Here is a 13,064-nt window from a genome sequence, read left to right on the forward strand (position 1 = left end):
TGTTTTTATTTCAGATTTCCAGCATCCGCAGTATTTTGCTTTTATTATTATGTTGCTGAATAATCCCTTGTTCCATTTTGTCAAGCTCAGCTTTTTGATGTGGCCAGTGCACCTCTGTGGTGAATCTATGGAGGGAACTGCATTGTCTTTCAAATGAAGAGTAACTGCCCACAGTGTCAAATCTGTCTGGGTATTTCTGTTGCAAATCCTGAATGGACTCAATGGGGTCACATTTACCTTGATTGTGTAGCATTGGCACATTACTGAATCATCATGATCCGGAGTTCACTGCATGCTGGTAGTCCTGCTACCGCTATTCAGTCATGGCTTGTGCTTACCAATCTTGTTCAGACATATGATTTTGACTGTAGTGAGGGCTTCTATTTGTGTGATTGCATTCATGTGGTGTATGACTGTCACCATGTGGAAAGCTTGTTCGCTTTCAGTGCCTTCTTTGCTGTCTAGATCTTTGCCTACCGTATGAACCTGTCTGTGTTTAAACTGGCATTTGGCAAACATTTTTTTGTTCTTGCCAGTGGGCGGTGTTTGTTTCTTACTGGGCTGTGGCTTCTGACCACTTCTTCATTGCCAGATTTTCTACACTGGCTTGTCCAGTTTCCTTTTAGACCACATGCCTTGCAGGTATCCCTGAATTCAGGACAGTTTCTTGGCTGATGCATTTGACTGTACTTGCTGCATGCCTTGCCCTGTCATCCTTGAGGAGACTTTCAGTGTCCTTATCCAGCAGATCCTTTTGGAACGCCTGTATTGGGGTTGATGCAATTACCAACTTCATTATGCTTTCTGAATTCTGCATCTGAAATATCACAGTCTTTCCCTTTTTGCAGCATCTGTGACAGATTGATTGATGGTTTCTTTGGGCTGTTGTCTGTAGGCTATCAGTTCCAGTTGATGGATTCTAAATTGACTTTGACCTTTAATTGGTTTTCTAATGTTGTTCAGAGCTTCAATGGGTCTTTTTTGGTCTGCTTCTGACAGTCCAAAAGTATTGATGCGATGGACTCCTTCATTACCAATCACAATCTTTATTTTAGTTGCTTGCTTGTCGAGTTCTGTGACTGAAAAATCTAAAAAGCATTGTAATGCTGTTTGAAGAGTTGGAACTCATGGAGAATATCTGGAACCTTCCAGTTCATCGCTGGGTATTTTGTGGTCAAGGTACCAAACTTCATGTTTTATAAGAATTCTCTGCTTCGAGAGACTCCACCCATGAAGCTCTTCTGGCGGGAGAATCATGACATGTAATGTTGGTGCCATGTTGCAGCCCCGACTCAACCCCACTCTCTTTGCTTTATTCGAGCCCGTTTGAGCCTAATTATTGCCATTCCTGCTGGCTACCAATCGAATAAACGCCTGGTTTGTTTACTTATACTCTGCCGGAGTACCGTTTTTTGAGGATGGTTGTCGAATCTGAGCCTATGTCATGTCACTGACGCTCCCTCAAGCGATTGCAGTGTTATCCCAGGCTTTATGGCTTTCCATGGGAGAAATTGTTGTTCTTCATGTTGCGTTAGTGATTGATGTCCTGTGTTGAACACCGTTATTGGCATGTTGAGCGCCACTGTTTTGCTGCTAGCCTATTGTGTACCACTGCCAGCATATTGTGTTGTTGAGTTCGCAACACAAACATACCAAACAATCGGTGAGGCTGAATGGTAAGTTGAATGAAGGATTCTTTATTACAAAATAACAGAATTACCGGAGAGATCGAAGATACACGTGCTGACTGTTGACTAACATTGTTCTAACTACTATATCAAGTTGTCTTGCATCACTTCCTGTGATGTATACTAAACTATTTACATATTGAACAGTATGTTAACTAATACTCGTGTAAATAAATCAATAACACAACAAAGGGCAGTCACTCGTACCTCATCTCTGGAATTGAGCTCTTTTGTCCATGCTTGGATGAATACTGTAATGAGGTCTGAAGCCGAATGGCTGAGAATTGTAGAAGAGCAAGCCAGGAGCAGGGTGAGCAAGTTATTACTGACTAAATGCCACTTGATAGCACTGTCGACGACCCCTTCCATCACTTTGCTGATGATTGAGAGTGGCCTGATAGGGTGGTAATTGGCTGGATTGGACTTCTCCTGCTTTTTGTGGATGGGGTATACCTGGGCAATTTTCTACATTGTTGGGTAGATGCCAATGTTGTAGCTGTATTGGAGCACATGTCTTCATTACTACTGCCAGGATGTTGTTGGGGCCCATTGCCTTTTTTTATCCAGTGTGTTCAGCCTTTTCTTGATATCACGCAGAGTGAATTGAATTGGTCAAAGACTGGCATCTGAACAAGAGGAGGCCGAAATGGATCATCCGCTTGGCACTTCTGGCTGAAGATGGTTGCAAATGCTTCAGCCGTGTCCTTTGCACTGACATGATGGGCTCCCCCATCATTGAGGATGGGGATGTTTATGGAACAGCCTCCTCCAGTTAGTTGTTCAATTGTCCATAACCATTCACAACTGGATTTGGTAGGACTGCAGAGCCTTGGTTGTGGGATTGTTTAGCTCTGTCTGTTGCCTGCTGCCTCTTCTGTCTACAATACATGTAGTCCTGTGTTGTAACTTCACCAGGTTGGCACCTCGTTTTTAGATATGCCTGGTTCTGCTCCTGGCTTGCTCTTCTACACTCCTCTTTGAACCAGGATTGTTCCCCTGGCTTGATAGTAATGGAAATGGTAGAATGAGGGATATGGCAGGCCATGAGGTTACAGGTTGTAGTTGAGTACAATTTTGCTGCTGCTATTGCCCACACCACCTCATGGATGCCCAGTTTTGAGCTGCCAGATCTGTTTTAACTCTATCCCATTTAGCACAGTGATAGTGCCGCACAACATGGAGGGTGTGCTCGGTGTGAAGATGGGACTTGATATCCACATGGACTATTATGCAGTGGTCACTCTTGCTTATAGTGTCATGGACAGATGTATCTGCAACCGGTGGATTGGCGAGGGTGAGGTCAAGTAGACATTTCCCTCTTGTTGGTTTTCTCACTATCTGCCGCAGGCCCAGTCTGGCTGAGATGTGTTTCAGGACTCTACCAGCTCTGTCAGTGGTGGTGCTACCGAGCCACACTTAGTGATGGACATTGAAGTCCTCCATTCAAAGTATGCTCTGTACCCTTGCTATCCTCAGTGCTTCTTCCAAATGGTGTTCAAAATGGAGAAGCACTGATTGATCAGCTGAGGGAGGGCATTGGTAGGACTCAGCAGGAGGTTTCCTTACCCATGTTTTATCTGATGCCCTGAGACTTCATGGGGTCCAGAGTCAATGTTGAGGACTCCTAGGGAAATTCCCTTCTGACTGTATACCGTTGTGACACCACTTCTGGTGGGTCTGTACTGTTGGTGGGACAGGACTTAGCCAGGGATGGTGATGAGAGAGTCTGGGACATTTACTGTAAGGTATGAGTCAGTGAGTATGACTATGTCTGTGGGACAACTCACCCAATTTTGGCATAGGTCCCAGGTGATAGTGGGGAGGACTTTGCAGAGTCGATTGGGCAAGGTGTGTCTTTTTCTTTCTGGTGCCTTGGTTGATGCCGGGTGGTCGGTCCAGTTCCATTCTTCAACTTTTTTGAAGCGGTTTGATACAACTGAGTGGCTTGCTAGGCCATTTCAGAGGGCAGTTAAAGAGTCAACTAGATTGCTGTATGGAGTTACATGTAGGCCAGATTGGGTAAGGACGACAGACTTTTTTTTTCCTGAAGGACATTAGTGAACCAGGTTGATATTTCTTTTTACGACAGCCCATTTCCTGCCATTTGAACAATAGCAACTTGTCTTTATTTAGTGTTATGTTTTTGCAGGTTTGCTGGATATTTTATATATCTGATTTATCTCAGAGCAGTGCAGATATCACACTTGTATTAAATCAACAACTGGTTTATTTACAGTTCTTTAAAATATCTCAGCACTTACAAGATCTCAGTACAGTGTCTTTCTCAGAACAGTCTCAGTTTCTCTGGAACATTCCAGCCTGTCTCTCTCAGTTTCAGTTTCAAACTAGGCTTAAATAATCAAACACAGTGAACACTGATCAGTGGACAGATGGATGCAATCAAACCCAGATCAATTAAATGCTAAATTTTTCCCCCTTTTGACTGAAGACATTATTTTTAATTAAAGCATTCTATACATCTAACATATCGATCAAGTCATTTCTTAGTGTTCAACTTGTCTGCTTTCTGTAAGTACAGAAATAGTCTTTGAGATAGGAAAGTCACTTAGGTCTGCGATTAGATTTACCAATTTGAGGTTGTGGATCTGTTTCATCAGCTTGAGGAGGTGGATTATTAACATCACTCATAGGAAAAGGAAATGTATCCTCATCACCACTATCCTCAAAATATCCTGGTCTGCTCCCTATCAAACATCTCCTTTCCACTTGGTGTTGTTATCCAACAGATAAGCATTAGCATCGTTTAATCTGCTTTGGACCTGATACTGATGAAGTAAATTTCTGGTCGCGATTTGGCTTAAGAACGGTCAGTGGTATGCGAAAGTTACAACCTATCATAAGTTCGACTGGTGTCTTTCTGGTCACAGAGTGTGGGGTTGATCGATATGTGTGGAGTAGGATGTGTATGGATTATTTGTTTTCCCCTCTGACATATTAGCTTTCAGACTTTATCACCCTGTTGAATCGTTCAACGGCACCATTCGATTGCGGGACGTGACATCAGATGGTGATGAATTCCGTAACTTGCTACGAACTCCATGAACTGATTGGAAGCAAACTGTGGTCCATTGTCTGTAGTGATAGATTGTGGCAAACCCCATTTTGTAAACAACTTGTCCAGAATGTCGATGACTGAAGTGGTTGTAATGGAATTCGTTGTTGTGATTTCCAGCCGTTTGCTATGTAGATCATGAACAACAAGCAAGTAAAAGGAAAATTGATTGGTGACTGGATTTGTGTGTAGTATTTCCATTGATGTCATTGTGTTGCAATTGTGTTTTTGGGTGTTGCATTCAGCATGAGCTAGACAGCATGATTATTTTTGATGAATTTGGCAGTTATGTCCCTTCTGTGAAGCCATGTGTGGCAGAGAGAAGTTTGGAGTTGCTGATGGGAATTGAGCACTGCTTTCATGGCTGCATAACTTTTTTAAAAATTGAGGCATGATATGAGGTAAATGTAAAATGCTTGGGAGGTGACTGGACCAAATAGTTCCCAAAGCCCTCCATCACCGGGGGAATGTTTCATTTCTCGATCTGTTGTAGATCAATTGAGAAAGAATGATGATGATTAGTCAGTAACTCCATCATAATGGTATTATGCATCTACAAGGATGGTAGGAGGCAAACTAGATGGATCTTGATCTTTTTTCATTTAGCAATTCCTAAGTCCCTATAATACCTCATTTGAAAGGCCAACAGCCATAGTGTAAAATTTTGCCAAAGTTGAAAGTAAAAAGAAAAGATGAGTTAAGTCAGGAGCTGGTAAATATTTGATGCCGAATTTGGGTTTGAAAAACTTTAAGCTTGTAGAAGGAAGGGAAGACTGAGGGAGGTAAAAAGTGTGACCTTTTAAAATTTTGCTAACGCAATTAATGTAGGATATTGTACAGTGATTCTTGATTTCAACATAGTGGGATTATAGAAGGAGGAGTAATGTGTGGGATGTGTATTTGGATCTTAGAAGAAACTAACAAGGGAAGTTCAGAGAAGCAGAGAGACATAATTAGTTATAAACATTTAGAGGCAAAAAGCAGTATTTTAGCCAAGGTTAAGGTGAGAGTGCCAGATGTTTTTTAAGGTAAGAAACGTTTGCTCTATGGTCCTTAATGTTCTGTCCTGTCCATTTGCTGTACAAATAGGTGGGCAAATGACTCCCTGAAGTCTTCCAGTGCTGTGATTAACTGGCAGATTTAGGAAAAGGTATCAGACATGCGCTCACTGATACTACATTTGGTCCGCCAGCACTGCTAGAAAGAGTCAGATGATTTAATTTGTTTTTCTGCATTACAACAGTGACAGCAGTTCAGAATTACTTCCTAAGCTTCACAGACAATGATGTGAATAGTACTGTAAAGATTCAAGTTCTTCTTTTGCTTGTAGTCTTGAGGTTAAATTATAATCTTGGCTGCATTGTTATCATTTTTCATAAATTTATCCAGGGTAATATTGTCACAAATCATAGGACATAGTTACATAGCAATTTGAAAGTAGTTTGTGTTTGCAAGGTTATGAGATAAGTACAGGCAATTTTGCCAATCTTAGCTTAACCATTTAGAAGAATTCCCATCATCACAACTTCTGCATTTTAAAAAAATGATTAGAATTTTTATCTATGCCATGCTGTCCAGGAGTCATTCCACATTTATTAGATGCTGTTTGTGAAGAACTTCCTGTCATCAGCCCTAAATTTGCATTTTACTTGTTTTAATCTGTGTCCACTTTTTCCAGTGTTCACGATTTAGTTTCAAGTGGAGTTTCTAATTTACATTTTCTATAATTGCTTTTTTGGTTTGTATATATTGTTTATTAAGTGCCCTTCTCAGTCATCTTGTTTCAAGGTTGATAAATGTAATTTTTTTGACTGTTTCCTCACCACTTAGTCCTTTGGCACAAGGGATCGATTTTGTGGCTCTTTTGAGCTGCATCCCAGGATTGAGTCTCTTGTGCCTGTGATCAGAATTGAAGACAATATTCAAGATGTGGTCAGGCCAGACCATGTACTAGCATCACTGGACATAGAAGGAGTTATATCAATACTAAGTGAGATGGAAGGGATGTTGTAAACACATTATATGCCCTTAAAATTTGTTTTTACATGTATTGGTCCCAAGTTGAAATTATTTAAATTACTATTTTTTTTAAAGTGTTTCACTCAAATGACTTGCCAGATGGCCTCCAGACTCCATTAAAAACTAAAATAATTTGCTGGGTATAATGTTACTTGGGGAAGTTACATGTCTAATATGAAATGGAGGAAGGTGTAAAAATATTATAAATGCAAAGGGAATTGGTTTTCTTGAATAATTTAGTTTGGAATTGACAATACAATTATTCTGTTGCACCATGCCTGTTTAAATACCATTATAGAGTGTGGTAATCACCCGCCCGCTACTACTATTCCTCCCTTTCATGTAGAAAAGTACATGTTGAAGTTGTCTAGAATAGTTATATAAGTAATGTATAACTTAAACTTTGGGTTTATTTTGTGTTGACAGTGACAGATGACATGTATCTGCTGAATAACCTGTTTTCTTGTTCAGTTGACATTTGTAACCAATGATATATCAAAATTGTATGATGGAGAAAATGGCACATGCCATATGTGCTATAACTGTAACTTGAAAAAAAGAGCTTGGATTGGTATTCCAGGTAGAATAGTTTTGTGATGTGGATCTGATGGGAATTTATTCAGTCTTTCATCTGTTGTCACTCTAATTGAGCTTTCCATACACCTTACCTAATGCAACAATGTACTTTTTAGATCTTTTAATGTATTTTTTACATTTTTATTTAAACCAGGCTTTCCTAATGGCAATCAAGCCTTGCTCCTGCTTCGTAGCTGTGGTTCTTTGCTTCCAGAGATGCAACTGCCAGAAAGAACAGATTTGGCTCACAGAATCTGGGACAAACTACAAGAGCTCGGTATGGATATGTGTAGAGTTTCTTTCTTCTGCTGCTGATGGATAATAGAAATAGCTGGTGTCTTCTTAGATGCTTGCAGTAGATTATGAAAAATCTTCAAAGTTTGGTCATTTCCGTATGGCACAGTAATGCCCTAGCGTGCAAATGAAGGCAGTGTAGAAGTACATCATTGAGTTTATTTTTTTCTGGACTGAAGGGTTAACTTATTAACCATATGGGAAGAGATTTGCTGTAGCAGGCAATACTATGCTTTGAGACAATGTTTTGAACAAGATTTTGTCTGGCAAAAGAGTCTGGCAGATAATTGGAAAGGTGGATAACCGATGTGCAGATCTCATTGTAGTTTGTTGAATGTGAGCAGAGTCTCATGAGACAAGATCAAGAGGCCTTCAAGAGTATTGGCAGATAATTGGAAAGGTGGATAACAGATATGCAGATCTCATTGTAGTTTGTTGAATGTGAGCAGAGTCTCATGAGACAAGATCAAGACACCTTCAAGAGGAATATATAATGCTGACCACGTTTATTTTCAATGTTAAAACCCTGTTTGCTGCATCCTTAGTGCATGAAGATGTTGAGTTTCACTTGTTTGATAGCACCATGCACACAATGTTCCTTTAATTTTTTAGTTAAGAATTGAAACAAACATTCACTTAGATTTTGCAGTCAGTGATGAAGAAACTGGGCTTCCCATTCACTATGCTTACAGCTACACACAGGGCTGCAAAATAGGATATTTATATATCATTTGTAACGTGGCACCCTCTGCAGGGGGTCTGTGGTATATGAGAGTAGGGAAAGAAACTGCGTGACACTTCAACCAATTAGATTGAAGAATCCACACTGAGACATACAGGGCTGAATTTTACGAATGCGCCGCAATTTGTGACTGCACACTGTGATGGTGGCATGCGTCCCAGGCAGAAGCGCTGCCGATGAGCCCCCACGATATTTCACGTGGGGGGATTCATTTAAAAGGAGGGGGCGGAGCAGCAGCCCCCGAATACATAGAGGTGGGTGGCTGCTGCATCCTCCGGAACGGCGTCTGGCGCCACCGTGCAGGTGCCATTTTTAAAGGGCTTCTAGCTGTACAACTGAATTTATATTTTTAACGAGAAATTGATTTGAGCCCCTCTGCCACTGCCCCCCCCCCCCCCCCCCACCACAATGACCACACACTTTATTTTTGGGCCTTTCCCCCCCCCCCAGGGAAAACGTTATTCCCAACGTGACCTTTTCCCCCTGAACTGGGTCACCATCGCCCTTCAACCCCTTCCCACCATCCCCACAGCCAATACTAAAGGTTTTCCCTGCTTCTCCCCCACCTCGCCCTGATAATTTCAGTCCTCCCCGCTCCCCACCAGTGTCTCGCCTTGGAGCACCGTACGGAGTTCTGAAGTTGTGCGAGTTGCGGCCGGTGCCCGTAATATCAGCATGGGACAGCTGCTGGGACCAGGTAGGTTCATGTGCATTTTTAAAAATTAATTTTAATATTTAAATGAATGCCCCACTGCCAAGTGGCGGGGAGGGGGTATCTCACCGAGGCCTCGCCGCCGCCAGTAATATGCGGCGGGGTCTTCTCGGCATCAGGGGTCGTGGTGGGCCGCTTCTGCAAATATTTTACAGGCCCTCCCGTCATGCCCCCCAACGTTGAGGGGCTAGTAAAATTCGGCCCGCAGAGTCTAAACCAGAGAGTATAAATTATAATTAATCAGGTGCAGAACTGAATTAGAGGGGTGGGGGGGAAAGATGGGATTGAGGGACAGAAAGAAAAAGTAAAATAATTTTTTTAAAATCACCACAATAATTAAATTCTGATGGAATGAGTCTGCACTCTTGTTAAATTAAATTTTCAGTGCCAGAGAGGTTGTTGGGCCATAAATTAGGACTGATCACAGGGTTTAAAATTCACTCACACCTGGATGCAGCAGCCTTAATATATTCTGGTATGTCTAGTGGATAACATTATGCCCTTACATGGATGTTGATGCTGAATCCCTTGGCGAGGTGCAAGGCAAATCAGAAGCGGCTTCCAGATTTCTACATTTAACTGCGCACGTGCAGACTCTGGAGGTTGCTGTCTGATTTACTCCATAATAACGATGAGCACTGTTGGCCTCACTGATACTCTTACTGTAAAATCCAGGCTGTTAGATTTTAGGCACAGTACACCTCTCGTGATTCTTTTCCCTGTTTGGCCAATTGAAATCACAGTCTTCCAGATTTGTTCTGTTTCGCAACAGTTAAACATCGTTGTGACATACTCTATTTTCCATTGTCACAAGTCTATTCATTATTTCACAAATGTGAAATATTGATGCTGTGAATTTATCCTGTTTTGCGGTGTATGGGCAAGTAAGCTTAAAGATTGCTTCCATTTCTTTTGTGTGACTATATATAAAATGGCAGTAGCTCCAGGCAAGTTACTGTATTCATAAACACTTCTAAAAAAATTTGTAAAATCTAGGTGGCAGATAGATTATATAATTCATCTGTACCGTTGTAAAGACATATAAGTAAACTTTGTGACTGTCCAGGTCATTTCCTCGATTTGGCTTGAATAAATCATGTAGTTTATTGAGTTATTTGATGATTTATTGAGCTACTGTGCCAACAAGATGTTTAGTCTCAAATTCTGGGAATAAATCACCCCATATTACAGTCACATTTATTGCACAATTTTTATAGCTGTTACTTCTATCAATGCTTAACTCTTTGCTTTCATTGAACTGTGAACTCAAACAGCAGCTATGCTAATACTTTTTTTTGATTAATGAAGACAAAAGATTTTGAGAATGAAACAATCTTGTGTGAAATGCAAAGGCTTGAGTGATTTTTAACACTTTATTAGTAACACTTCATGGTCAAAGTGAGTTTGACAGCCAGATAAGGGCCCTCAACTGTTGCTATCAACTATGTGCGAGATACTTGCACCATGATGCATGTTAACCTCCTGCTTGAAAGCATCATGATAGTTATTGCTATCTATGGAACCTGTAGAGTTCCAGGACACATTAAAACACAGAGTAAATTTAGCCGTCTTTATTGTCAGATTAATGCTCATAATTGGAATCTGTTAACAACACTGTACAAAGTGATGCATGATCCCCTATTTAAAGAATATAACCAGCTGAGCTTAAACTGTTAGTGAACTTACTATTACTGTGAGCAAAGAATAAGTTCAATTAATCGTCTTTATTTTCAATTTTTATTGTAATTCATGCTCATTGTGGTGACAAACGTTAGTGTGAAGAGTGAAGTGTTTTTGCTTTTAAGAATGTCGGTCAGGTGCAGCACAGTTACATCCAGAGTAAAATTCCCTCTACTCTTATTTCGGAGGTACATCCCCTGATGTTTTTCCATTTCCCACCTGAGCGATCCTGAGGCCTTGAAAGCGAGATTTTCCAATTGGTGCTGAATGATGGACAGTTTTATGCTGTGCATTTATGCCCACTGGGTTGAGATAGCCTAAATACATCTGAGGTATGACCTTCACAGCTGGTAGAAGGGTTTCATTGTATCATTTTGGGCTATATTTGACCCTAAGTTACAAAGGTGAAGAGTATTTTCACTTTCTAAGTTGTGCAGATGGAATAATTACCCATAGCTGAGAGTTGAAGTGTGCTGATTATTTTCTTCTGACCAATAATCTTTGATATCTAGGTTCTGTTTATGATGTGAGCCATTACAATGCATTGTTGAAAGTCTATCTTCAGAACGAACACAAGTTTTCACCTACTGACTTTCTGGCAAAAATGGAATCTGCAAATGTGCAACCGAACAGAGTAAGTTATTTCCGTATTTAGTACAAAGTTTCCAAATCCATTGTTTCTCTATTTTACAATTGCTATTTTGATTAAAACTATAATATTTCCTGAGAGTACATGAAATGTGCACTTCAGTGTCACATTTTACAACAGTTATTGCAGTTTTCTGTTTTCGCAATTAAAATCGAAGGTTTGCAGACTGGAGAGTCCTTACTTTTAAATCTCGCAGATTAAAATTACAAAAAAAACTGCTAGGCAGTTTTCTTAAAAATATACATTTTACCTTTTCAGAATGAAACCAAATTTTTATACTTTATTTTGATGTAATTTTGCAGATGGAATTGCATGTACAGATTTTTTATTTGCTAACATGTTTAATATTTGTGTATAGATTGAGAAGGAATAAACAAATTGGTACTTTTTTGTAACTACATGAAGTAAATACTTGAGAGTGCTTTTGCCTTCAATACACAGGTTACTTTCCAGAGACTGATAACAGCATATTGTAATGAAGGAGATATCGAGGGTGCAAGGTATTGTTTTTAAAATGATTCTTAATGTACTGTAATTAGTGTTCCTGGGGAATGCCAAGCAATATTTGGTCTTGTTTGCATAATAAGCCCAAGTTTGAACGATAATTTTAAGTATTTTTTATTATGTAGAAACATACCATAACGCATTTTTAAAAAATTGTTTTACATTAGTACGCACTGCATGATGCTGAAAAGCCCAAATATTGCAGAGGCTGAAAGTTAGAGCAGGGAGCTTGAATGGGTTTCAAGGTACTTCGAGGATGTTTATAGTGTGCCTCATCTGGTAACTATGGTTCACATATTTTGATTGGAGTTTATTCCATTTGGTTGTGATTTCTAAGTAATATTCCTCACATTTACCATTATCAGTAACAGTTTTGATGGTGTTTTCTGTGTACCCCTGAAGCTTGAAGCACACATATTAACTTTATTGAAGTGGGAAATGAAAATGCAATGTTCCTCCTGCAGTATGTCATCCAGAACACAGCAAAGGTTCAATTTGTTGCAAATCCTAAATAAGCCTTGCATGAATTGTATGAAGTGTTTTAACTCCCTTCAACAATGGATATTAGGTTTTTATCCTGTTTTACCCCTAAAGTGAAATACTTGTATTTTGGAAGTGAAATTCTGGTGGTTGTGTATTTTTGGTACTTCTCTTTATTATCAAGTTATATCTTCCTAAAAGAATTTTTCTCCCCAAAGGTCTAATGGTCTAGGTAAATACATAAGAATACACAAGAGTTTTTTTGATTTGAAGCCAAGTACAGTGGGCTATTCAATGTTGTATCTTGCTGGCTTCAGGGAATTGGCTAGTATTGCTGGGATTAAACTTTTAAAAAAAATATTTATGTTACTGTAAAGTTAGCAACTTTTCCCCTAGTTTCTTGAATCTCTACAAAGTTCAGATAGTTATGAGAAACTATAATGCAGAAATAAAAATGTAATTGTCTTTGCAGTGGTATTCAGAACAATATCTAAATTGCTTTTGTGACCGTTTTTTAAAAGGGGGGAAAAAGGAACATCCATTTATATAGTGCCTTTCAGGTCCTCACAGAGTAGTTCACGGCCAGTCTATTGCTCTTGAAGTGTAGTCGCTGTTTTGAGGCAAAGGTGACAGCTAGATCCCACCAG

General features: G+C 39.9%; 1 protein-coding gene across 1 annotated transcript in view; it reads left to right on the forward strand.

Moving 5' to 3' along the window:
* lrpprc (leucine-rich pentatricopeptide repeat containing) overlaps positions 1–13,064 on the forward strand; it is a 154,880-nt gene that overhangs the window by 15,016 nt on the left and 126,800 nt on the right. The window contains exons 3-5 of the mRNA XM_068045217.1: positions 7,511–7,633; positions 11,297–11,418; positions 11,875–11,933. Coding sequence (XP_067901318.1) covers positions 7,511–7,633; positions 11,297–11,418; positions 11,875–11,933 — 304 coding nt within the window. The remainder of the gene's footprint in view (positions 1–7,510; positions 7,634–11,296; positions 11,419–11,874; positions 11,934–13,064) is intronic.

Source organism: Heterodontus francisci, chromosome 13, assembly GCF_036365525.1.
Source record: "Heterodontus francisci isolate sHetFra1 chromosome 13, sHetFra1.hap1, whole genome shotgun sequence".
Lineage (NCBI taxonomy): Eukaryota > Metazoa > Chordata > Chondrichthyes > Heterodontiformes > Heterodontidae > Heterodontus > Heterodontus francisci.